General features: G+C 40.8%; 1 protein-coding gene across 2 annotated transcripts in view; it reads left to right on the top strand.

Moving 5' to 3' along the window:
• Positions 1-23,925, top strand: part of SPTY2D1 (SPT2 chromatin protein domain containing 1) — a 49,986-nt gene extending 26,061 nt beyond the window's left edge. Inside the window, exons 1-6 of one of the 2 annotated variants that reach the window (XM_053981502.1) lie at positions 5,058-5,173; positions 14,587-14,701; positions 16,385-17,977; positions 18,737-18,899; positions 19,017-19,094; positions 20,306-23,925. In XM_053981502.1, the coding sequence (XP_053837477.1) occupies positions 5,114-5,173; positions 14,587-14,701; positions 16,385-17,977; positions 18,737-18,899; positions 19,017-19,094; positions 20,306-20,402 (2,106 nt within the window). In that variant the 5' untranslated portion in view covers positions 5,058-5,113 and the 3' untranslated portion in view covers positions 20,403-23,925. Of the gene's footprint in view, positions 1-5,057; positions 5,174-14,586; positions 14,702-16,384; positions 17,978-18,736; positions 18,900-19,016; positions 19,095-20,305 lie in introns of those variants that run through there. The other variant, XM_053981501.1, reaches the window with a different exon arrangement.
• Positions 23,926-24,254: the final 329 nt, after the last annotated feature.

Consider the following 24,254-nt stretch of genomic DNA (forward strand, 5'->3'; position numbering starts at 1 on the left):
AGCTACTTGAAATCACTTTTAATGACGAGGGAAGTTTGTTTCTTGACAGTTTGTTTCTCTCCCCACTGCACAGCGATGTAAAAGTGATATTTTGTGATTGTTCTGGATTTGAAATGCATATATTTTAGATTAAAACAATTTTCAATCACATACAGAGGAATTCAAGTTCCTTCTTGCTTGAATTCCTGTGTTAAGAAGCTGTACCTGTTTTGTGACCTGCTGAGTCATTAAACAATGAGGTGCTGGAGTTAAACCTCTGCCTCCACTGACACATTTAAGTACCTAGAAAAGAAATTTCTAGGTTTACTTTGCCTAGAATAAATTATGTCAAGCAGGCTCATTTCCAGCTCTTGGTTTTAGAAGGGCTTCTAACACTGTCTCGCATGGCCATCCATCTCACAAGCAAGTCTAGAAAAACACAAATGGATGAGTACAGAACTGGCTGTAAACTGGACTGAAATATTTAACATGAGCATGTTTTTAGCTTGCCTGGACACAGCAAGCAGAATTCTGCAGGAGTACCGCAAATCTTATATTTTCATTAAATAATTTAGATGGCAGAGCAGACAACTTTCTTGCCAGCCCCACTGGCTGGGAGGGGCAGGAAAAGTTAGAGGACAGGGCTAGGATCTCAGCACACTTGGCAAATTACAGTAGGAGGAAATGAAATAATTCAAAGGATGTTCTTTCACTCTCTGCAGAACTGCCAACATCACAAATGTAGGTTGTGGACTTACTGGTCTGATAGCATCAGTGTATAAAGTGTTGTGGTGATTAGCATGGATCATAAACCCAACAGGAATCAGCCATGCCACCACAAAAAAGGCAAATAGCACTGGGAGCTACATAAAAAGGAATAGTTTGCCAGGCAAATGAAGCCATTCTACTGTCATGCAGTAGAGGGTATTGTATTCTGCTTGGGATAGAGAGTTAGAGGTTTTATGAGGAAGCATTGGAGGAACTGGAGTGGTTTATTCCAGAGAAAGGGGAGACACAGTAGGAGGGCCCTAAATATGTGTGCTGTATGTCTAAGAGAGAGGACAATCTTCTTCTCATCAGCTGAAAAGGCTCAGTGGACAACAGAGATCTGGGTTAGATGTAAGAAACTGCTTTCTCAAGGTGTGGTTGAAAAAAGAGTGAGAGAATAGTATAGGGAATGTCAGCCTTGGTTTCTGTGTTTCAAATGCAAATTGAACAAGTGTCTGTCAGAAATTACCTAATGCAATTGATCATGCTTTTTGGGTGGGAGGAAGAAGGCTATTTCAGTCCCTATTTTTCTGATATTCCTATTTGGAGCCAAAGACCATAATTTATACATCTAAGTTAGGTGTTGTCTAAGTTATACACTGTCAAGACCAGCTAATTATCATCCCAAGACTCTTCCTTTCCATTTCTGTTTAACATATCATAAGGAAAAAAGTCTTAGTGATTAATAATTTGAATTGGAAGCAGCCATAAAGTAGGCTGGCACTATGCTATGCAAACTTGATTTGTTCAAATCCATGTTCTCCAAGTCCTAAACTTCTTTAGAGCATATATGGCAGCCCTGCTAATGTCTAACCAGCTGATAATCTGGAGACCTGACTGTTGGACATCAGGATGATTCAGCCTAGTTAATAAATGCCATATTGGAACACCCATTTAACTCTCCAGCAGAAAGGATGCTGTGTGAAAAAGGGAAAGGGGACCTCACACAAATATTACTCATTCACTCATTCAGAAAATGCTAAAACTCAGGCTCTGAACAGCCTTTGATATTTGACCTCTGCAGATGGCCTGTAATTAAGACTCTAATCCTTTAAACACTTTAATACACTTCAAATTAATAGGATTAGTCACATGCCTGAACTGTGCATGGCTTGGGCTGAGCTATTGTTGAACACAGCTGATTAAAAAAACTTGCAGACACTTTCTGGTGGAATATTGCCTTATATTGTCTAAGTCTTTTCTAAACAGTTCTAGTCACAAGTAATATCCAAAAGTGAGGGTATTCAAGAAAAATAAAGCTTAGCCAAGTTCTTGCTTAAAAATGTACACAGAAAAAGAACAAATCTGTCCAAACTTTTTCAGCAGCACAAATCAGAGGTTTTAGAGGAGAGATGGGAGATCTGAGAGATGCTGTATTGGTTTTCTGGAAGATGTAGGTTTAAATTCTCAGACTTCTACAATTCTTTCAAAGCTAGGGTGATGTCAATCATGCACAGAATCAGACAGATCAGAGAGTTACAAAAAGGGGAAGAAGCATTTTCTATCCTGGTTTGTATTTTATAAAAATATCAGCTTGGCTTAAAGGCACAATGTTGTTTCTTCTCTTGCTGCTGACAGACTAGCTGGGCTGGGCAGTCCTGGCAAGCCTAGTCTGGATCAGTTAATCACATTGTAAATGTGTGCAGAGGTTGTGAGAGTGAAGATAATTTGGGAAGCAAGTGAAGGCACAGGGAAGACAGAGGTGCAGGCACACACAGCACAGAGGTTCCCATTTGTTGCAGGATGTCTGCCAGAAGAAGAGGCTGGGCCACATCAAGGCACTTGTGTTGACATCTAACTTGTGCTAGAGCTGGGTTTAAATGCCACGGGGGCAGTCTGGGAATCCCAGCACAGTTCAGCATCACTTGCTACTGCCCCATAAAATGCCCACAGCACACATCCACCCAATGCTATTATTTCTCCCACTGGAGAAACACAGAGGTAAATCCCCTCTGCTGAGGGATGTGATGTCACACTATTGTCATTTACAGGAAAAGGCAACAGCTGTGGTTAAGGGTTTCCCAAGAGTGACATGCAACAGACTGCAGCTGCAATGCCATTCCCTGGCCTGTTTTAACTCCTCTTGTAGATGCAGGGAGAGATTTTTCCTTCACTCATCTTGAGGATCGCAGTCAGCAGAATGAAGTCTGCATTTAGCCAAGTGTTCCTGCCAACTCTAACGTGGACCAAAGAGAGCACACACAAAAGTCAAAGAGCAATCATTGCTCTGTCAGTACTGTTGTCATACAGGAACCTGAGTCATACTAAAAGCCTCTCAAGGAAGGGCACAGTGAAGATACCAGAAATTCAAGCTGGAGCAGGGAAATTCTGATGAAAATGCACAGCAGTAATGAGGTAGCAGATAAGACTGCCAGAAAATAGCATCACAACCTTTTAGACAGTAGCACAGAGGGAAACACAGTGCCAAAAATGGGATGAAAATTGATGAGCCAACTAACTGCCTGTGAAGAGAGCCACACTAGGAAGTGTGGCTTCCTCGTGCCACACTTAAAATTAAGAAAATCATAATACAAAGAGAGTAGGAACCAGACGAGGTGATCAGGTCTGAGTCAGAAGTAAAAAGTCAGTAAATGGAGATGAAAATAAAAAGGGGAAAAGAGAGAAGGATTAAATTCTTACAGGATAAGGGGTTAAATCTGGACTGTCCCAAGAAAAAGCAGTGGTAGGTCAGGAGGACTGTCCACCCTGCACAGACTCATGCCATGCAGAGGCACCATAGGAACATTAAAGGAACAACTTGGATCTCCTTTAGCTCAAGAACTACAAAGGCCCTGCAAATTAACTGGGGCAGTGCCTGACTCAGATAAATAGTCCTGTCTCTCCCATCAACTAAGGCTTCACTGGGCATCTTTACACCAAGCTGCAATGTGACTTACAGCTATGCCCAGAAGGGAGTATCAGATATGACAAAAAAGTGAGGGCACTGGAGAGGCAAAGGGAAACTGGAAAAGGCAGGCAGGCAGGCAGGCAGGCAGGCAGGCAGGCAGGAAGGAAGGAAGGAAGGAAGGAAGGAAGGAAGGAAGGAAGGAAGGAAGGAAGGAAGGAAGGAAGGAAGGAAGGAAGGAAGGAAGGAAGGAAGGAAGGAAGGAAGGAAGGAAGGAACTGGAGGAACTGAGAGTGAAGAGTTGTCAAGTACTAGCAGTGTTAAAGAATTTATGCTAAAGAAGGATTACACGAAGGAAAAAAAAGCTTCCTTTCAGTGTCTACGTTTCTAGGAGAAGCAGTGTGGAGTAGAGGAAATTTTGTCAGATGGGTCTCAGATAACAGATCCAGGAAATGACCTGGTAACCAATGCAAGGGAAGTCTTCAATCAGCTGGTGTTCTTGCACAATTTTTTGGTTTGTCAGACTTAGAAAAGTATTTGAACACACACACAGAGCATTTTGTTTGGCCACTCTGCTGGTCAGCATTGCTCTTGAGAGCCCTGTTTATCCAGCAGTATTCCTGCAACTGGGAACACACTGCTGAAGCAACTGTGACACCCCTACAAGCCAAGCACCAACTTTGAAGCCTCGATAAGCCAAGAAATATTGCTGAGGAAACTTAATCCATATTCCTCCTTTGTTACAGGGTTTCTGCCTAGCTGATGTCCACTCAGGGATGAGCTGGCAGCTGGGAATGCAGGAGGGACAGGGGCAGGTGTCAGGGTGTGCTTGGCCATTGCCCCCAAAGGGTTATTCCTTTCAAAACACCTCAATTCTCACTGTCACTGAAAAATGAAGAGTTGCTATTGGAAAAAAAAGAAGTACAGGAACACCTTTCACTCGACCAGATTGTGTCAAGCCCCATCTAACCATTCCTTGACCACTTCCTGGGATGGGGAACCCACAACTACTCTGGGCAAGCGGTCCCGGTGCCTCACCACCCTCACAGTAAAGAATTTCTTCCGGACACCTAATCTAAACCTACTCCCTGTCAGCTTGAAGCCATTACCCCTTGTCCCGTCACTCCGTGCCCTCGCAATCAGCCTCTCTCTAAGGCGTTTCAGGGGCGAAGCCGAGGTGGGCGGAGGGACAATCCCCGGCATCAGCGGCAGCTGTGAGCGGGGGGCGGCGAGAAGCGCCGGGCAGGGCCGGGCGTGGCCTGCCCCGGGGGGTCTCATAAGGCCACCCCCGCTACCACTCCGGGCCCTGCTGTCCTGCGGGGCTCCCGAGACGAATCTCGCCGTTCCCTCCCCTCGTCCAACCCCGTTTCCCGTGGCGAGGCTCCGCCACAGGGGAAGTGACGCCGACGCCAGGCGAGCTTATATAAAGGGTAGGCGGAAGCGGGCGAGCGGGCGGGGGGGAGGGGTGGCGGGCAGTGCGAGCGGGGCGGCTACCGCAGCCCCCCGTGTTCCGGCCTGGCAATGGATTTCCACAACATTCTCGTGATGGCCTCGGAGCAGCAGGGGCTGAACGCGGTGCCGGTGAGCTCGGGGGCGGCTGGGGCTGCCGGGGGCGCGGGGCCGGAGCGCGGTGGCGGGAGGGCCCCGCGGCCGCGGGAGCCCCTCCCGCTTTGGCCCCTGCCCGGGCAGCGCCCGCCGCCGGGCTCTGCCGGGCCTTTCGCCTCGCCGGCCGGGGCTGCTCCCTCCTGGGGGCTGAGAACCGTCTGTGGGCGGGGAGGGGGCGAGCGGGGCCCTTTCTGTCAACAGGTGCCGGCACCCCCGGCGAACGGGCAGCGGCGGCTTGTCCCCCTGGCAGTGCCGACATCCCTCCCGGGAGCAGAGCCGTGGTGCAGGGGAAGGCAGTGGCTAAAAGCCGGCTAAGTCCTTTTGTTCGCTCTGAAAACGCGAGTATGCCACGTCTCAAGTGCGAGTCGCAAAGTGACAAGTTTTGGGTGTATGGGCTGCGTTGTCTGAAGTCTCTGTGTGCGCCGCGAAGGAATAACGTGTAACAGCGCTGTGGGCAGGATTGGCGGAAGGCTTTTGGTATATTGTTAATATTGTTCTGAGGTCTGTACTTCAGCAGTTTGTGCTCTAGTTCAAGCTATCGGTAGCGTGGATTCCGTGTGTAATAACCCACTGACTTGCCTGGATGAAGTCTGGCTGGAGGAAGGGCACGTGGCCTTTTCATACATTCATATCCTGGCCTTCATTCCTCTGGGAGGACCCAAATTATAAGTCATCCGTGAATATAAAAAATATTTCCTCCTTAGTAGCCACCAGCCAGGGAGACACTGTTTGCTCTTCAACAGAGTTGCCAGAGTTCTGTTTCTATGATTAGTTTGCTTAACCCCACTGTAAATGAGGGGTAGTTGTTTTTAGCAAAAACTGCGGGAAAACCAGAAAAAAGCCATACTCTCAATTGTACAGTGTCTTCATTTTGGTGGTGTCAGAACTAGTGAATATCTGTGTCTCTGTATCATTAGTAAAACTTTGGTAATGTTCACTAACAACATCACCAGTTGATAATATGTACCGACCATATGGTAGATGTGAAATTAATCAGATTCCATTGTGGGTTTAAAATTTTATAAAATCAACTTTTTTGTCTTTAGGCACATTTAATTTGTCTCTCACCCTACATAGGAATCTGGTTCATAACATAAATAATAAAATAACAACTACAGAAATACTTTAGGATATTTAAATGCCCATTTGTTTTGTCTTAAGCTGTTTCACTCAGTTGTCACTGGGTTATTATCATTTTTATTTTACATGTTTAAAGCTTCTCTTTATGTTCTCAGTGTCCCCATGCAGCTTTACTGTGTGTGCCACTACTTCTTTTGTCACAAGTTTTAATTCATGATGATGAATTGATGAAATACCTGCCAAAATCTCTATTGTGGATGTGATGGTGGAGGGAGGGGATCCTACTTCTTGTGCAATGAATGAGGGTTTAGCTACTCTTTTTAGTAAAGGCAGCATTAGGATTTGCTAATTCCTGATTAACTCATGGAGTGAGAGTGCAATTGAATCCATAGTTGAAACAGTTTGGTTTAGCACAGTAGTGTGGTGCAGCTTTTAACTCTGAAGTTAACCCCAGTCTCTGAGCAAAAGCAGAGCTGCACTTGGCACTGCTTGAAGCTATTCGCAGCTCCTGGGCTTTAAAAGAGAGCCCATGGAGATTTTTACAATCACTGGTCATCTAAACAACTCCACTGTGTTAAAGCTGGTATATTAAATGTGTTTATATAAGAAGAATATAATCATTTTTAAATACTTTTATTAAAAACACTGTATAGACTAATTACAGATTTACTGGCATATAAAATTACCAGGTTCCAGAAATGTTCGTTCCTGCATTAACAAGCATATCCTCCGAGTTTCTCTCTGAGAAGTTTGTTTTAAACTGTACAGTGCACCTAACTAAATGTTCCATGCCTTTTGTAATGAAAAAACAAGTAGTGTATATTCAAAGTATATAAAAATATATATACACACTATAACAGGTTGTGTTTAGTTCAAAGTGGAAACTACATAAAAACTCTAAGAAATCATGTGGCCTTGTATTGTAAAAGAGGGGCCTGGATAAAGCAGATATTACATCATGTCCTTGTAAAAACAAATCTGCTTGTTCATCTCCCAGTGGAAATCCAGATTCAAAAGGAACAGTGCTGAAATCAGCGTTTTTGCATGAGGTTTTGTTTCTAAATAAAACAGTACATATATGAACTACTGTCTAAGCTATTAATGATGTGCTGCTAATCATCTTCACAGCAGTTGCTGAGTAGATATATATCCTCTAATATTCCATAGGGCTTTCATTGCTGTATTTTGTTACCTGTGTTCATATTAGCAGTTCATTAGATTTTCAGTGTGGTCTTGCTTTAACTAGACATGATAGCAGTTAAGAGATTTAATGTTGACTTTAGAGAGGTTTAAACAGATTGTGTCACTCTTTCTGGTGAAATTGGTATATTGTGTTATGCCACGTGTTTCGCATGACATGATGAAGCACTTTCAGATATTTTTTTGTAGCTATTCTTTAAAATATGAAATTTTATTGCAGCTTAAAAAAAAAAAAACCCTGAGGGCAGTTGGAACCAAGTAATTTTTTTATTTCACCTTAGTTTCTAATAAACTATTAATGACAGTATAAACATCTCATATTGGTCCCGGTTCTTTTTAACTGAGGGCGAAACTTTGGTGTACAGAATTTACAGAAATCCGGTACAATTTAACCACAAAGAGGTGACGCAAAACTGAAAGAGCTTGTCATCCACGTCAGCACTTGTAAGGTCTCACTGTAAGTTGGACTGATACAAAGCAAGCCTCCAGTGAAGCTGATAGATACAAATGGCCCAGGAGGAATTCAGTATTTGTGAAGTGAAACACTAACAGAATCCCAGAGTTTGTTCAGAAGACCTTGAGTTACAGAGCCTGCCCATCGAATTCTAATTTACAAATTATCGAGTGTTTGCCCGCAGGCAAGAGAGGCCCAGCATGAGAAATAATGGGAGTGGCTATGAAGTGCAGATTGCTGCTGTAGGACCGGACTCCCATCGATTGATGTGTGTGCATTTATTGTGTGCTTAAAACAGGACTAAAATTAATTGGATTACATCAGCCTCCACAGGAGGGAACTGCAAGATACGCAATGTAAAATGTTGGCAGGGGTGAGGAGGGCTTTTGCTCTCAACTTGACTGACCTGATAGTAAAGTTCCAGTCGAGGTTTAAATACTGGCTAGTAAAGTTTTCAGCTTTTCCTATTCCTGGTCTTTTTTTTGTTGTTGTTGTTTTGTTTGTTTGGTTTTTTGTGTGTTTTTGTTTGGTTGGTTTTTGGGTTTTTTGTGTGTTTTTTTTTTTTTTTTGAGGGGGGGTGTTTTTTTGTTTTTTTGCAAAAGCAGATGGAAATGGGGACCACAATGCCACTATAGAAAGGAAAGCATAAGATATGGGGTTATGGGGTGTGGTTTTTCTGCGTGAAGCAACTTTTAATAGAAGAAATCTGCAATTTTTTTTTTCCAGCTAGGGGTTCTGCTTGGGTGTTGTGGCAGCAGTTGCAAAATTGGAAGAAAATAATTTTTGCTTTTTTAGAAATAAAATGTATGAACCTGTTGGATTGGTTTTGGGAGAGGAGAACAGTGTGGGCTGGTAAGCTGAGCGTTTTATCTTTCTCTTGGTAGAACCTGAAGTGAAGCAAATTTAAACATGCTTGTTACTTACTATTTACTTTGTCATGACCAGAAATTGAAAGCAGCAGTTGCGAAATCACCGTGTGTGTATTCTAAGACAGTCTCACTGTAGAGTCAGCTGCTGGGGGCCCCGTGGTGCATCTGTAGCAGAAGCTTTGGAAATACCAGTTCAGGATGAAGGGCAGAGGCCCCTGGGCAGTGAACACAAATGGCCACTTATAATGTGGGAAGCTGCCTTTTGAAGGACTGGCATTGTGAGAGGAATGACACAAACAAGGATGTATGTGGTGGATGAACCATTCTTGATGTTCTCTGAAAATTATACCCTTGTCTTGGTTTAAAAAGACAGGTGTCTGCTAAGGAAGGCAGGTGCCTTCCTTGAAATGGAAAATGTAAACCCCCCTCTCTCTGAATTTTATAATTTTGAAATTAAGGGGCTCTTAGGCAATGCTATGGGAATAGGAATAACAATTATTTACTAGGAAAATTAAAATAAAAATGCAGTAATACATAAAAACACTGACAGAGTCAGAATACAACTTGACACCCTGTTGGCTAGGATGTTAGTAGCAGTCTGATTAAATGGTGGCTGCAATCCTCCTGCAGTGACAGATGTGGTTCTGTTGAAGCAATTATCCTACAGAAGGGTGTAGTTTTTCTCTGAAGGTCGAGCAGTGGTGTAGATGGGCCTGGTCTTCCTTTGGGAATTTAGTGGGAAAAGGCTCCCCTGGTGTTCCAAATCTCAGGTTTTTATCTAGGTGGGAATGCTTGGCTCCTCCCCCTGGGTGGAATAACTCACAGTGGGATGATGTAATTTTATTAGCCATGCAGTGAGACTCAATGGCCCACTTACAGCAGATATCTCCCAGACAGAGGATGGGTCATGGAAGAGATAAAAAACACTGCCCCACCTGGTTTCAACAGATGGTGATAGAATACATACTTCTGGTTACATCTTGCATTGCAACTTAAGACAACCCTGAAGAATATTTGGTACTTCCCATTAGAGAAGATTATATGTCTTGGCAAATGATAAGGAAGAAATGATCTGTGAAGAACAGGCAAAAGTGTTGTAACATGCTAGTGAAAAACAAGAAAATCAAAGAATCTTCCCAGCCTGTGAGAGCCCCTGCAAGTTGCCTGCAGTGGATAACACAAGTGGAATTGTCTTTGCACTGCATGTGCAAGCCCATTGCAGTAACCGAGCTGAACAGGTGCTCTACTTGAGAATTGGGTTTGGCAGAATTGATCACTTGCATTGATCTTGCATTGCCACCTGTGTAAATATTGACCATTGTTTAAGGCGATACTACTGCTATTTCTGGCTGGCACTGGTGTTTCGTGTAGACCCCTTGGGGCTTCATTTGGGTGCCAAAAAGTCTGCAAATATTCTATAAATTCTGTTTTATAGTCCAAGATTTGGTACTTGAGTGCTGACATCAGAGTAGCTACAACTCTCTCAGGATAATGTGCCACACTTTGAAGGAAGTCAGTGACTTCAGAGCAAATAGTCACTGTTTACAGCTCAAGTGCAGTGTTCTGGAACAGCATGACCTGCTCTTTCCTAAAGGCTAAACATTGCTATTCCTCTGTTGATTTAACCAACTTAGCAATAGTTATTAAAAGCCAGAATAGTGCAACTGCTGTTTGGATGGTATAGTGGCATGTGCTGGCTTATTTTGTCTGCTTTACCTGCAGTCTGATGCATATTCATTTGCACTGCATATAAAACACTTTATTAGTGTTTGCAGAATGAGTGTATGGTTCAGTGCTTTTAGAAAGGCTACGGTTCAGCAGGTTATTTTATGCTGTTACTGAATGAAAGTGAACAAGACTTGTATCAGAAATAGTATAGAAAATGGGTATTCGTTTATGAATTGTTTTACTGTGTTTTCAGTTATTAGCATTAAGAAATGCTACTGATTGGAAATTTTAATTTAAATTTTTTATGATTTGTCATGTTAGCAGCAGTCAGAAATGAGCTTTTCTGTCCAGCTGCTTTACAAACCTGCTCCTGGATAGGGCTGTTGGTCACAGTGCAGCAAAACAAAGCCTGAAAACTGCTTCCCCATCACTTTAATTCTTTATAAGGTTTCCCAACAGAATAGATCAATCTACATTTGTCCCTGCTATCTAGCAGTTTTCAAAGGTGCTCCTTAGGCACAAAATCATTTAGGCTGGAAAAGATGCTTGAGTCCTACACAGTTTTTAAAACAGAGTTTTCAAAACTGAGGGTACAGTTGAAATAGAATAATTAAATGAAGCTTTGCCAAATTAGGTTACTAATGGCAAAACATGATGTGTTTAACTTTGTAAGATAATTTACAGAGACATCATTATACTGAGTATACTACAAATTACTGCAAATAATTTCTAAGGTACTAATTTGCTTCAGCCTGTTTCTGACAGGATTTTGACTGATAATGTGTGGCTTGCTTTGTCTCTCTGTTCCAGTTCAAATGGAGTAAACCAGATTTCTTTGGGACAGAGCCATGGGCCACATTTGAGCAAAAGCTGAGGCAATGCTGCATGGCAGTTCAGGTTTCCTGAGCAGTCAAGTCCTGGAACACTTTTGATGCAAACAACAAAATCAGTTCTCAGGCTGTGGTAAACTTCCTTGCAGAGAGGTGAAGCTCAGTAAATGAGCTTGGCTGTAGCAGGTCTTTAATGTGATGAGGTGACATGGCAGGTTTGAATATGCAATGTATGTGGATGGCACACCTTAGTAATTGTGCTGGGGTCATTTCAGAAACTGCTCAAGGAGACTACAAGTGGCTGGTATTGTAGCTGCCCTTCTTGGAGCCAGTTTTGGATGCAACTTGGAAATGAGCCTCCAAACCTTGCTTCTTAGTGCATGTATATTCAAGCTAATTTATGGGTTTGCATGTTAGTAATCAAAGTAATCCAAGGGTCTGTTCATGTGCTGCTGATCAGTGAATTAGAGATGAGAATAAAGGCTTCCATTGTGTGATATTGATGTTTATAGGGAGTTATGCCAGCCTGCCTGATTATTGCTTCTAAAACATTTGGATTGAAGTTTCCTTACCAGATACTTTATTTTGATTATTTTAGTTAAGTTTCATAAGGCTTTATGAGGACAGAAAGACATTTATAGAAATGCTGACTTGTGTGGCTCTTTAGTGATGCTTTTTTTATTTGGGTCTTTTTCCACATCTCTTTCATTTGCTGATAATCTTAATGTCTCATGTGGGAGGTCTTGGTTTAGATTTTAATCTGTTGGTTTACTTCTGAAATAAACAAAAACCCCCACCCTCTCAAACCTCAGTTTTGGGTTGGGGTTTCTTTTATTTCTAAATGTATGCTGCTTTCCTTCTGCTTCTGGGTTTAACTGCCTTCTATTGTATTTACCTTTGCAACTGTCTCTCTCATTGGTTTGTTTTTTCTTCTGTATTTTGTTTGTGGGAAGAAGTTAATTTTTTTTCCCATTTTAGGCACAACCTGGTACATTTGTGAAAGGCAGTACCTGAACATTAGTGCAAGTGGTTGTTATAGAACCCAGTAAGAGGCACTTGGGCACTTAACATTGATTTAAGTAACATTTTTTGGCTATAAGAGAAGTAAAAAAGGGGGTAGCATAGATAACTTTACATCTGTTCAGTTGCTGGAACCCCAGGTTGAACAGTACTGGACAGACTTTTAAGCATGGCAAGCTGTGCAAATTCTGTCTGTGGTGCATGTAATCAGTGTTGCAGTCTTCAGAGCTTTTGCAGGATGTCCTGGGAAGTTAATAGCACATTTCAGAATTTCCTCTGCCAAGGAAAAGGATGTTATATGAAAACATGCAGCTTCACCTCAGGATATAATGAGATGTAATGAGATGCAGAATCACAGACTAGGAGCAATTAAGGGTGATCTAGTCCAACTCCCCTGCAGTGGGCAGGGACATCTTTAAGCAGATCAGGTCACCCAGAGCCCTGTCTAAACTGATCTTGAACGTTTCCAGGGATGGGGAGTCTACAGCCTCTCCTGGCAATCTGAGCCAGTGTTTTACTGTCCCCCTCAAAAAACTTCTAGTCAGAATCTGCCCTCTTTTAGATTAAAACCAATACCCCCTGTCCTAGTGCTACTGTCTCTGCTAAAAACTGTCCCCATCTTTCTTATAAGCTCCCTTTCACTACTGAAAGGCTGCAACAAGATCTCCCTGGAGCTTTCTCTTCTCCTGGCAAATTACACCAAGTGCAAGTAATTGCCAGGTGCCAGGTGGGGGCTGTGTGTTCTGTCACAGTTAGTGCTGAGGTCACACTGATCTCAGGTGATAAGTAGAGTTTCAGGTCAGCTGGTGTGTGGGTCACTAACTCCTTGATATACAACAGTATTGTGTTTAAGGTCACTGCCAGCAGGAACTAAAATCAATATTGTTGGTTTTACATCAGCCTATTAATTATGCTGGTGAAGTTCATTCCAACTTTTGGAGTAATTAAATTTTTTTAGTTGATTTATCTATTTTTGCTGAATTAGGTAACCTGAAACTGAAATGAGTGTTTACAAGCAAGTTGAAAATGGAGCTGTAAACCTGCAGTCTGGAATTGAATTGACTCTGGCAGCTTGGGCTGTAGTTTGCTTTTGATTCCTCTTGGTCAAAGACTAAGGCTGAACTGAAATACTTTTATTCCATTACCAATGCAGCCATTGCATTCCTTATTAGTCCAGTGTATTTCACTCATTTTGTTTCCCTACCTGTCTCCTGGTTTCCTGTTCATTCCTTCCAAAAGCTGAGTCCTGTTGTGGATGTATTCACATGTGGATGTATCCATGTGAATGTGTCTCACTCAAAAGACAGGCAGTAATGTGTTTTGAGATAAAATGATGATTTGACTGTTCAAACAGTGGTTTGACAAAGTTCAATAAGTTTATTGCAAGGTTCATCTTATTAATTAATAGAAGAAACATACAAAAAAGAAGACTGAGTTCATTCATTTATGAGCTCATATAGAGTAATTCTCAGGGACTGGCAATGCAGAGAGCAAGAAGCACAGTACTGTTGAGACACAAGGTTCTGAGTGGACTCCTTGCTTTCTAAACTCAGTTTGGAGTGGTTGAATCCATTCTTAGTCTCAGGCTTGGCCAGTGGTATATATCTAATGAAATTATCTATACAGTGTTTGTAATAATATGGGGTGGATGGATTACTAATGTTTCATAATACTAATACAACATTCTCTGTCACCTACTGAAGATCTGTCATGAGTAAGGAATCTTTCCACCTTGGGTAAGGAAGGATCTCTTAATTCCAGATGAGGAATTTCTAACCCTGAGAGGCATCACTGCTCAAGGGGTCACCTGGCATCCGGTTAAGCTGCAGTTCAGGCAGAGCTCAAATCAGGCTCATCCTGATGGCAATATTTATAGGGTGAAGTAGTTGTCTAATGGTATAGACAACACAGATGTCTTTATCTTAGTGCTGATATCTTGTTCTGAGCTTTGGTTACCTTATTCTTCTGATGGTTATAAAACCACCTTTCAAAAAATTTTTCAAGGTACCTCTACTCCCATGGACCAGGCACTTTCTAGCTTGCAAGTCTCTTCCAAGGACTTGGGGCTGGTTGCTCAGCCTGAAAGTACAACTGTGAGTCAAATGTATCCAGCACAACCCTCAGTTTCAGTGGGAATTCACTGTTTACTCTGTACCATCTCTGTGCTGAAGTCAAGTACAGGACTGTTATGCAACTTCTCAGTTTTAAAGACTGATTTTTTTTTTTACATTTCTTAACTCTTCTGACATATTTCTTTGTTCTTTGCAGAAAAGATACAGTTTGGCTGTTGGTCCTCCCAAAAAAGTTCCCAAAGTCAAGGGTGTAGAGTCTGCAGCAGTGCAAGCATTTCTCAGACGGCAAGAAGAAGAAAAGAGAAAAAAAGGTAAAAGTACAAAATATCTCCTATGGGAGACTTTCATTTATTCTTTGCTATTTGTCACCTTATTCAAATTTCTTGCAACTACAGCTGCACATCTGTTTCTGGAATTTATGCATAGACCTGATACTGAGGGAAAGCTAGGACTAAGTAAGGGCTGGGGACGTTTGCTTGCTTTCCGAAGGGGTTAAAACATTATTCAGCTACATCAGGATTTATGGCTGGAGATAGAGAAAACAGTTAAGGTGAAGAGCGAAAAACTATCTCAACTTTCGCTAGCTTAACTTTGAAAAGTTCATATGTGTGAAAAATGGAAAGAGTTGCCATTGTTCTGTCTTAATCTAGTGTATCAATAAAGTGAGTTTTAAAGAGTCTGAGACATGATTTCTCCACTTTTATGCATCCTTTAAATAGTCTGTGGAATAAATTAGTACTGCATTGCTTCTGATATTATGATTAAACAATAATCATATCCAATTACTAAACAATAATCACATTTAACAATCATATAGTTTATCATAGTCATTAAATGATTATACAGGTGCAGTTTTGCATGATCCAGTAAAGCCCAACATTTTCCCAGGGCCTACCCTAATATCTTCCCAGGGCCTACCAGGCCCAACCTTTCTTTCGAACTCCCCTGAATATCCCATGATTTTAGAAACATTTTATCCCTATACTATCACTGATGTTAATGTTTTGTTAAAGGTAACCAAATCTGATGGACTGGATAGCCCAGGTTATTCCTCCTCTCCTGGACCAGTCATGAGTCTGTTCCTTAGCCCTGCTGACAGATCCAGCCAGAATCAAGACTAAGCATATGAATTCCACATGGAGCATGCTGGCACACACTGTGCTGTCACAGCCCTTGACAACAGAATAACACAGACAAGGAATGGTACCTTCATAGGCACCCAAAGCATGAGTGGCCCAATCCATTTTCTATGAATTTTTGTTTTCTGAATCTTTTTGGTATTTAGCCCCTACTCCTTGGTCTGTCCAGTATTTGGTATTTAGATGTCTCATTCACTAGCTAGTTCATCCTGACTCTTGTCAGCAGGTCACAGACACAAGATAGAGAGCATACTTATGCAGAAAACAGCTAAACCAGAACAGTAAGGATATAGGACAGACTGTGGAGATAGGGCACAGGGTTCTATCAGACTTGTGTAATGACTAGCTAGTTGTTTATCTGCGTTCAGCTGCTTCTCCCCTATATCCCCCTAGACACATGCACTTAGGCTATTTTCCAGTTCTTATCCCCATAATATTCTTACTCCCTCCCCTTCCTCAACTTCCCTTAAACATTTGATAGTAAGTTCTGTATAGTGTCTCCAGATTCTCTTGCTCAGTCTCAGAACTCCCTCCACTACACAGAGATCCCATAACTTCTGTACCTTTTTATACAAAGGTTCTCCACAATTTTCATGTATCCTGGAAAGCTGCTTCCCTCAGCCTTAATGGGTTTTGTTAGAGCAGCATTTCACTCAATTGCCTGCCTTTGTTGGAGCAGCTGACACAGGAGGGTCAGTCTGTCCTGTTGGCAGAGCTGGGGTCACTTTCTTGTCTATTTTGGATAGCTATTAGCCAGATATCCTTAAGTTACTGTCCTAAGTGATTTGTTAGTTTGGAAAATATTGAAATAAAAAGTAGTGCTTTTTGCATATCTTTCTCCTGATTTTCTTGCAGCACTGGAAGAAAGAAGGAAGAAAGAGCAGCTCTTGGCAAGGCGTATTGAACTGAAACATGACAGAAAGGCAAGAGCTATGGCCTCACGAACAAAGGATAATTTTTATGGCTATAATGGCATTCCTGTTGAAGAGAAGCCTAAAAAGAGGAGGGCTTGCGAAAATGTCGCTCAGGCCCCAGAGGCTGAGTATGCAACAGAAGATGAAACTGAGCAACTTGAATATAGTCAGACGGAATCTGAGCATGAGCAAGAAGAATATGAAGAGAAACCATCCAAAGCTGCAGTGAAACCAAAGGCACCTCCCAAAAGTGCACCAGCACCTCTGAACTTTGCCGAGCTCTTGAGGCTTGCTGAAAAGAAACAATATGAACCAGTGGAAATAAAACAAGTGAAAAAGGTAGAAGAGAGGCCCAGAACAGCAGAAGAATTGAGAGAGAGGGAGTTTTTGGGACGCAAAAACAAAAAAGTAGAAATGCATAAGAAAAGTGAGGAAATTAAGCCTACAGCGATATCCAATTCTTCAAAAAAACTGTCTTCTCAAAAAGCATCTGTAAACACGAAACTTAATAAAAGCTCAGTAGATAAACATTCCACATCTAAAAGCAATCTGTCACTTTCTATGGGTGGTATTGATAAGAAATCCAAAGCACCAGCATTGACTGAAAAACACCCATGGTCATCATCTTCTTCCAGACTTGATCAAATAGAAAAGAACTCACAAAATGGTTCCTTAAAAAGCTCTACTAGTAGCAGTCATAATAAATTACCTGTCAATGGTATTAGAAAGTCTGGCTCAAACTCTCACATCCCACCCTCAAAACCCACGGCCACTGGGGCTCAGAAAATGCCATCTTCGAAAGAATCCAGACTGAAAAAGTCTGCCCACACAAAACCAGGAAAACCTGCAGCTCTTCAACATGGAATCAACTCCAACGCAAAACGATCTGGCAGCAGCTTAGGAAAAGGAGGACCTGGACATCCTGGAGGTGGTTCAAGTGCAGGACCGGGGCGATCAAGCAGCATTTCTGGCGTGGGACGGGAAAGACCAGGAAGCAGTTTAAGCTCAGGACCTGGGCGACTGGGCAGCAGCTCATCTGCAGGACCTGGGAGGCCCAGCAGCAGCTCAAGCACAGGACCTGGGCAACCAGGAGGTGGCTCAGGCGTGGGACCGGGAAGGTCGACGGGCAGCTCAAGCACAGGAGCTGGGCGATCAAGCATCAGCTCAGGCGTGGGACTTAAGCGACTGGGCGGCAGCTTGGGCACTGGACCGGGAAGGCCAGGCAGCAGCACAAACATAGGACCAGGGCGACCAGGCAGCAGCCTGGGAACAGGACCAGGAAGGCCAGGAATCAGTCCAAGCACAGGAGCCAAGCGACCAGGCAGCAGCTTGGGCACTGGCCCAGGGAAGCTGGGCATCAGCACAAGCGCAGGATCTGCGCGGCCAGGCAGCGGCCCGGGCACAGCTGTGAAACCCAAGTGTACTGTCGTGTCAGAAACCATTTCTTCTAAAAACCTTGTCACAAGACATAGCAATGGACAGATGAATGGAATGAGACCTTTTCCAGGGCATAGACCTGTGCTTCATCCACAAGGTATGCATTTATAGAACAAAGCATTTTTTCACTGTTATGATTTATCTGGCAACTAAGTAGCATGTAGCTGCTCGCATGCCCTGTGCCCCAGTGGGGAGAAGAATTGGGAAAAAAAACAGGTGAAACTCAGATAAGAACAGTTTAATAATTGAAACAAAATAAAATATAGCAGCTTTTCATTTATTTTATTTATTTTTACCTATGCTCAGAATTTTTGAAATACAGAAGTGACGGTGTGAAGTATCACATGAAAAAAAACGAAGCAGCCTGTGATGGATATTGGTATATGAATGCTGTTAGAAGGAAAAGAATTCAAGGATTTGCTTCCAGCACTGCTTAATAGTTGGTCTATAAAACTTTGTAGTGTCTTAAATAACAGATGCTTGAAAGGCTATATGAAAATCAATCACATTTCAGTGTTTTGGCAGATTTATCTTATCACTGACAAGCCATTCTAAAAACTTATTTCTGATCAGGAGCAAGCAGTGAGTAGTGAATAAGTGCCTGGAAAGCCCTGAGCAAAGAACAGATATCTGCTGAGTGGTTTCCTCAGGATGCCATTGCTGATCCTGATAGCACAACTCAGGAGGTATTTCCTCTTGCTGAATTTCTGAGAAATGCTGGTTAACTTAAGGCCGAAGTTTTCCACCTTGAAGCCCAGAAAATGGCTATGCCCAAGGTATAGCAAGGAGAAGTACTGTTAAATTAAAATGATGTTCATGTTACTAGTTAATGATTTTATTCTCTCCTGTCATTTAGGTCTTGGAAGACCACTTATTAGTTACAAGAGACAAATAGTAGATGATGATGATGATGATGATGAATATGACTCTGAAATGGATGACTTCATTGAAGATGAAGGAGAACCTCAAGAAGAAATATCAAAACATATTCGGGAAATATTTGGCTATGACCGGAAAAGGTAAGAGAAGTAGCAACTTTAAGAACAAGCAGTAGAACAATTAATTATTCTTCCTAAGAAGGGATATTAATTCATTACCTATTTTTAATGTGCTAAAAACTGATATTTAATTTTCAGGTACAAAGATGAAAGTGATTATGCCTTACGTTATATGGAGAGCAGCTGGAGAGAGCAACAGAAAGAAGAAGCTAGGAGGTATGCGTGGATTTGAACTTGGGTACAAATTGCAAAGTTTGTTTGCTGAAGTCATAGGGCTAAGCTAGCAAATATCCACTTTGCTTTCAACCGCAAGCCTTACAATTTTTTATAAGAAAGCTTAAGTAAAAGATGGAATTCATACAGCCAGTGGTGGACACACTAAATAAGTCGTGTATGTCCCTATCTATCACAAACCTTGCTTGTTAAGAACTAATAAAAAACAAAACTAATTAGTTTCAAAAAATATTTTTAAAATTATAAATTTAATTTGAAATTCCAAATTCTTTAATTGGTCCCAAGCATTACAACATTCTGCTAGTTTGAGGTCTGGAAATTTTGTTTTTGTCTATGCATGTGTGGGTGTCTATTTCTATAGAAGTATAAAAAATATGCTGACAAGCTTGTATAGTCACTGATTTAAATTATGATGATGATATTTTCGTGTTGGTTTTGGCCTTTGGGCCTGCAGAATTCTTATGAGTTAAGCTGATTCTTTATTTTTAAATGAGTAATGGGACAAGCTTTCTGAAAGCTATAAGGATTTTCTATAGAAAATGCAAATATTGGAATGCATGGAGTCACCAAATTCTTTGGTTCTATATGGTTATTCAGAAGGTGCCTTGAACATTAGAAACTTGCATCTTTGAAGTTATAGTCAGTGTCCTTATTCCTCTTGGCACCTGAGGAATATCTGCAACCCATGGAAAGCTATAGTCTGTTAAGTGGAGTTAAGAGAAATAAATGGAGTTTTAAAGTGATATTGCTGTTAACCAAACTGTTGACATCTTAGAGTGAGGTTTTGTAGAGTTGAATTCCTGACTCACTTTTAACTACACATGTTGCATAAAGGAAGTGGACATAAGAAACTTGAGTTAAATTAAATTTTATTTTTTCAATGGATGTGTTTCAGTAGCTGCTTTTTTTGGGAGAAAAAAAGACCTTATGTATTTATTTTTTTATACAATCTTTATTTTTTGACAGAAGTTATAAATATCTTTTTCCCTTGAAATACTTGATTTGGATATTATGATTTAAAAAAAAAAATCTTGATTTCTTAAGACTGCATTCACTCTATAATTAGAGAAGAGCTGATATGAAATTATTCTTCAAATCAGCTGTAGTACTTTTAGCATTGCTTTTCGGGCATGTAGAAGTAAAACCTTGCGTGTCCTGAGAAGCAGTGTAAAGGATTTAATCTTGTTTGGCAGCTTGAGACTCGGTGTTCAGGAAGACTTGGAAGAGCTGAGACGGGAAGAAGAAGAACTGAAACGCAAGAGACAGTCCAAGAAGCTGAGGACACGTTAACTGACTTATGGTGTTGACTTTGTTCATGTTTCTGCTCCCCTCTGCCTCCATACATCTCTTATTGTACTTCAGTTTCCATCTGCTTGTTAGAGGGCAAAAAAATATTTAAAGGGATTAAAGTACTAAAAAGCAAGGCTTTAGCTTGACCTAAATAAGATATTTATTTTTAATACTTGCCAGGGTTGTTTTTTTATGAAGAAATTAATGCACTAATGCATATTAAATGGAATAAATTTAATAGATGTTTCCATTGATTAAACCAGTTCAAGATGCCATCAGAAATATTGACTAGCTATGCACTGACTTGGAATTGTGTCGGCCACGTGTAGTAAACCAATTTTGCATTCACTTGAAAGAAAGGAATAGCATTCTTGTTCCCTGTTATTTCTTGAGACTTGGAGAGATTGCTCTGTATCCTACCCTTTCTCCCAACCTGCGCCTCAAAGTGTTAAAATGTTATCTTCTGTACAGCAGTAGCTTGGGTGTAAATTCAGCCGCAGTCCACAGATGTTTAAGGCAATAAAGTACTGCAGATCTTCAGATTTGAGGACCCATAAAAATAGTTTGAATCTCTTTATTTCTAAACAGAAAAGTGTATGTCATTTGCAAACTGTGCAATGATGGATATGGCCAAAAGATTATCTTGGTTTTTGCTGTGTCTGCAATTCCAGTGCCAGTCTAATTCAGTATGAGAAACACACACCCTGAAAACAGAAATTTCTACTGTTTGTATGTAACCTGTGCTTTTGGGCTCAAGCATATGCTTGGGAATTCTTCACCTGCCCTGTAAATCTTCAGATTTGTTTAACAGCTTCTGCTGCTTTACAAACTGTGTTTTTTCTTGCATTAAACATCCGATGGTTAAATTATTTAAAATGTGAAGCAGTCATTTATCTAATTAGTTTTACTGTTCAGAAAGAACGTCAGAATTAAGTTCTGTTAGAATGCATTTGCAGCTTTTCAGTATTAACATCATGTTAACTAGTTAATACTTGTGATTGATTTCAGCAAGCGAAAAGCCTAAAATAATATGTATAGCAGGAGAGTTAGTTCAGTTACTTACCTTAATGCCCATATTTGCACATTATTTCTAACTATGCATTTAAAGACTGTTTGTTTCAGTAACTGAATTTGTTTACAATTAACACAGGGTTCATGTAAGTTGACAGGAGATGCACTGAGAATTGAAGCTCAAATCTGGTGCTGCATCTACTTGGACTTCCCCAAGTTGCCCTTCAGAGCTCACCAGTGTCACTACTCAGCTTTGCTTCGAGCTCCAGGACTCCATTGGTAGCATCTGCGTTCAGCTGCTTCAGGCCATTATGTTTTAATGCTAGAAATAGGTTTAAGAAGTAGAAAAAGGGCTTTGGGTGTTGGTTGGGGGCGGGGAAAAAGGAAAAATTACCTTGTGGAAAAGCAACAAAGAAACCTTTCCTATTGGGGCTATTCTTAACACTGCTGCTTCTAGGAAGCAGTTCAGATAGTAACCTGTAAGGAACAGTCCTGGAAGCTCCTGAAGTTTAGTCATCTGATTCTTAATGTAAGAAAAAACAGCTTTGCCTTTTTAAGATGTTTTCTGTCAATGGTGTACCATTTCACTGCCTCAGCAAAATACTGATGTAAGTTACTGGTATAGATTCTCTAGGCTATCTCAGTATTGGCCAACATAGAGCCCAGGTGAGGATACCATTGTTGCTCCTCTGTAGTTTTAAGTCCCTCTATTAACTAATAAAACTGTTTCTCAGTATATGCACTTGAGACCATGCAAGATAGGGTAACCTCACTGTCTAGAAGTGTGTTGTATTCTCTGCTGCATTGGGACCATCTCAAATTTCCTGTTGGACATTTCCTGGTTTCTAGAATTACCCATTCAGGACAATGGACTTCGGGACCATGATCAAGTTCTGGGTTTGTACCTTTTTTATCCTTTTTAGCTGGAGAAAGACTTGAGGTCCATCAACCCAGACAGCTATATCATCTGTGAGCAACTTCCTGCCTGGCTGGGGAGAAAAAAGTCTCTTATGAAGCAAAAGAAATATATTAAGTTGAAATTGGTTCAGTTGGGAAAGAAATCTGCATTTCAAACAAATACAGGTTAAGTAAAACCTGATTATTTCACAACTTTCTGATTATTTAACCATGCAAGAGCAGTTAAACTGCTTAATCTGTAAAGCACTTTGTAATTTAGATGGTGACTGGAATGTACTCTGCTAGCCTCCCTAAGACACTCTATAACTTTCTTCACACAATGATCGTTGCTTAAGTTTTATCTATTTCATATGAAAAATTATACAAGGACACATTTGTAATTTTTCAGTCAAGAAGTACTTTCTCATAATTGGCATGGGATGCTGATGGGTTTCCTATTTTGTACAAATGTTTGGCTTTTAATGTGCTCGCATATTTGTATGTCAGCTAGGAAGGAACTAAACTAGTTTTTTAATTCCTGACCTTGTATCCAAAAACCTGTTTACTGTTTGCCAGATTAATAGTATTCATCTAATGACAGTATTTCAGTACTTTCAAAGTGCATCTGAATTTGAGGTGAAGAAAAACTGGAAGAATGCTTACATTGGTTTATCGGGATTGGATGTTGAGCTAATGATTTAATTGTATTTAAGGAAATTCTGGTTTGGTTTTTAGATTTTTAATTCACTGTTTGACAATGTGCCTTTTTACTACATTGTGTCAAAAAATAATGAATGTAGGAGGATAAAAAGGTTGGTTTCTGCTATCTCAGATTCTATGTCTTTAAACTTGAGAGTGTGAAATTATGTACTTTTCATAAAACCCTTCCAGGTCTGGCTTTGATTGCACAATTAAGGTAGCTACTTCTTTACTGCTAATGCTAAATCAAATGAAGGGCACTTTCTATTGATGACTACTTTTTGAAAATGTCTTGTATTTACACTTGAGCTGTATTTCACTTTACAGCAATGTCTTTTGGAGGCCAGGGTTTTGCATATCACAGGAAGCCTTAGTGTGCAACTCTGTGCTGTGCTTTAAAATAAAAATCTTTCAAGAAGTATATGAGATCTCTATGGAAATCTGGATTTATTTTTGTGTAAAGCCCAAAATATTGTCCAGGAAAACTAATTTTCTAATTTTTTTTTTTGCATTTTGTAACATAATCCAGTAGCTGATACATGTTTCTAGATATAGCCTATTTCTGGAGACCAAAACATGTCAGAAAATAAATACATGGAGAGACTGGTGTTTAAATTGTGATGGATGTACTTCTATTTATTTTGGTGAGTGGGTGTGATGCAATATTAAAGTGTTAGTGTGTAAATAAGGGTGCTTCTAGTTTTAGCCAATGATATTTTTCCTTTGGGGATATCATGTGTGCACAGTGTCTTTTTACACAATGTAACAAAATCAGGTTAAAAACTCATACATAGCTTACCTACTTTCTGGTGCTGTCAAGGAAGTGTATACTTTAGCACACACCAAATGCATATAAATTTTGCAGAGTATGTATACAATAAATTGCAGGCATTAAACATTTTACTGCTATTTCTCATTGGTTTGCTTTTATGGAAGATTTATCAGAATTACTTTGCTGTTTCTGAGCTCTCACATACAGCAGTGTCAGTCTGAATGTTCTCTAAGAATGGTTCTCATGCAGCCAGCAAGAAGGTACGAGAAACGCAATGGAGTCACTTAACCCTTCAGAAAAGATCTGAAAGTTCCTGGTGTCTCCTGTAGTTTAGGCTGTGACATGATATGTACTTGGAGGAATGTGTATTTAGAATGATAATATACCCAAGTGTGCCCATTGCCTTTAATATTTTGCATTTGAAGTGTTTACAAGCAGCATCCTTCTGGGTTTCCATATTCCCATGTAAGGAG

The sequence above is a fragment of the Vidua macroura genome, chromosome 6 (genome assembly GCF_024509145.1).
Source record: "Vidua macroura isolate BioBank_ID:100142 chromosome 6, ASM2450914v1, whole genome shotgun sequence".
Classification (NCBI taxonomy): Eukaryota; Metazoa; Chordata; class Aves; order Passeriformes; family Viduidae; genus Vidua; species Vidua macroura.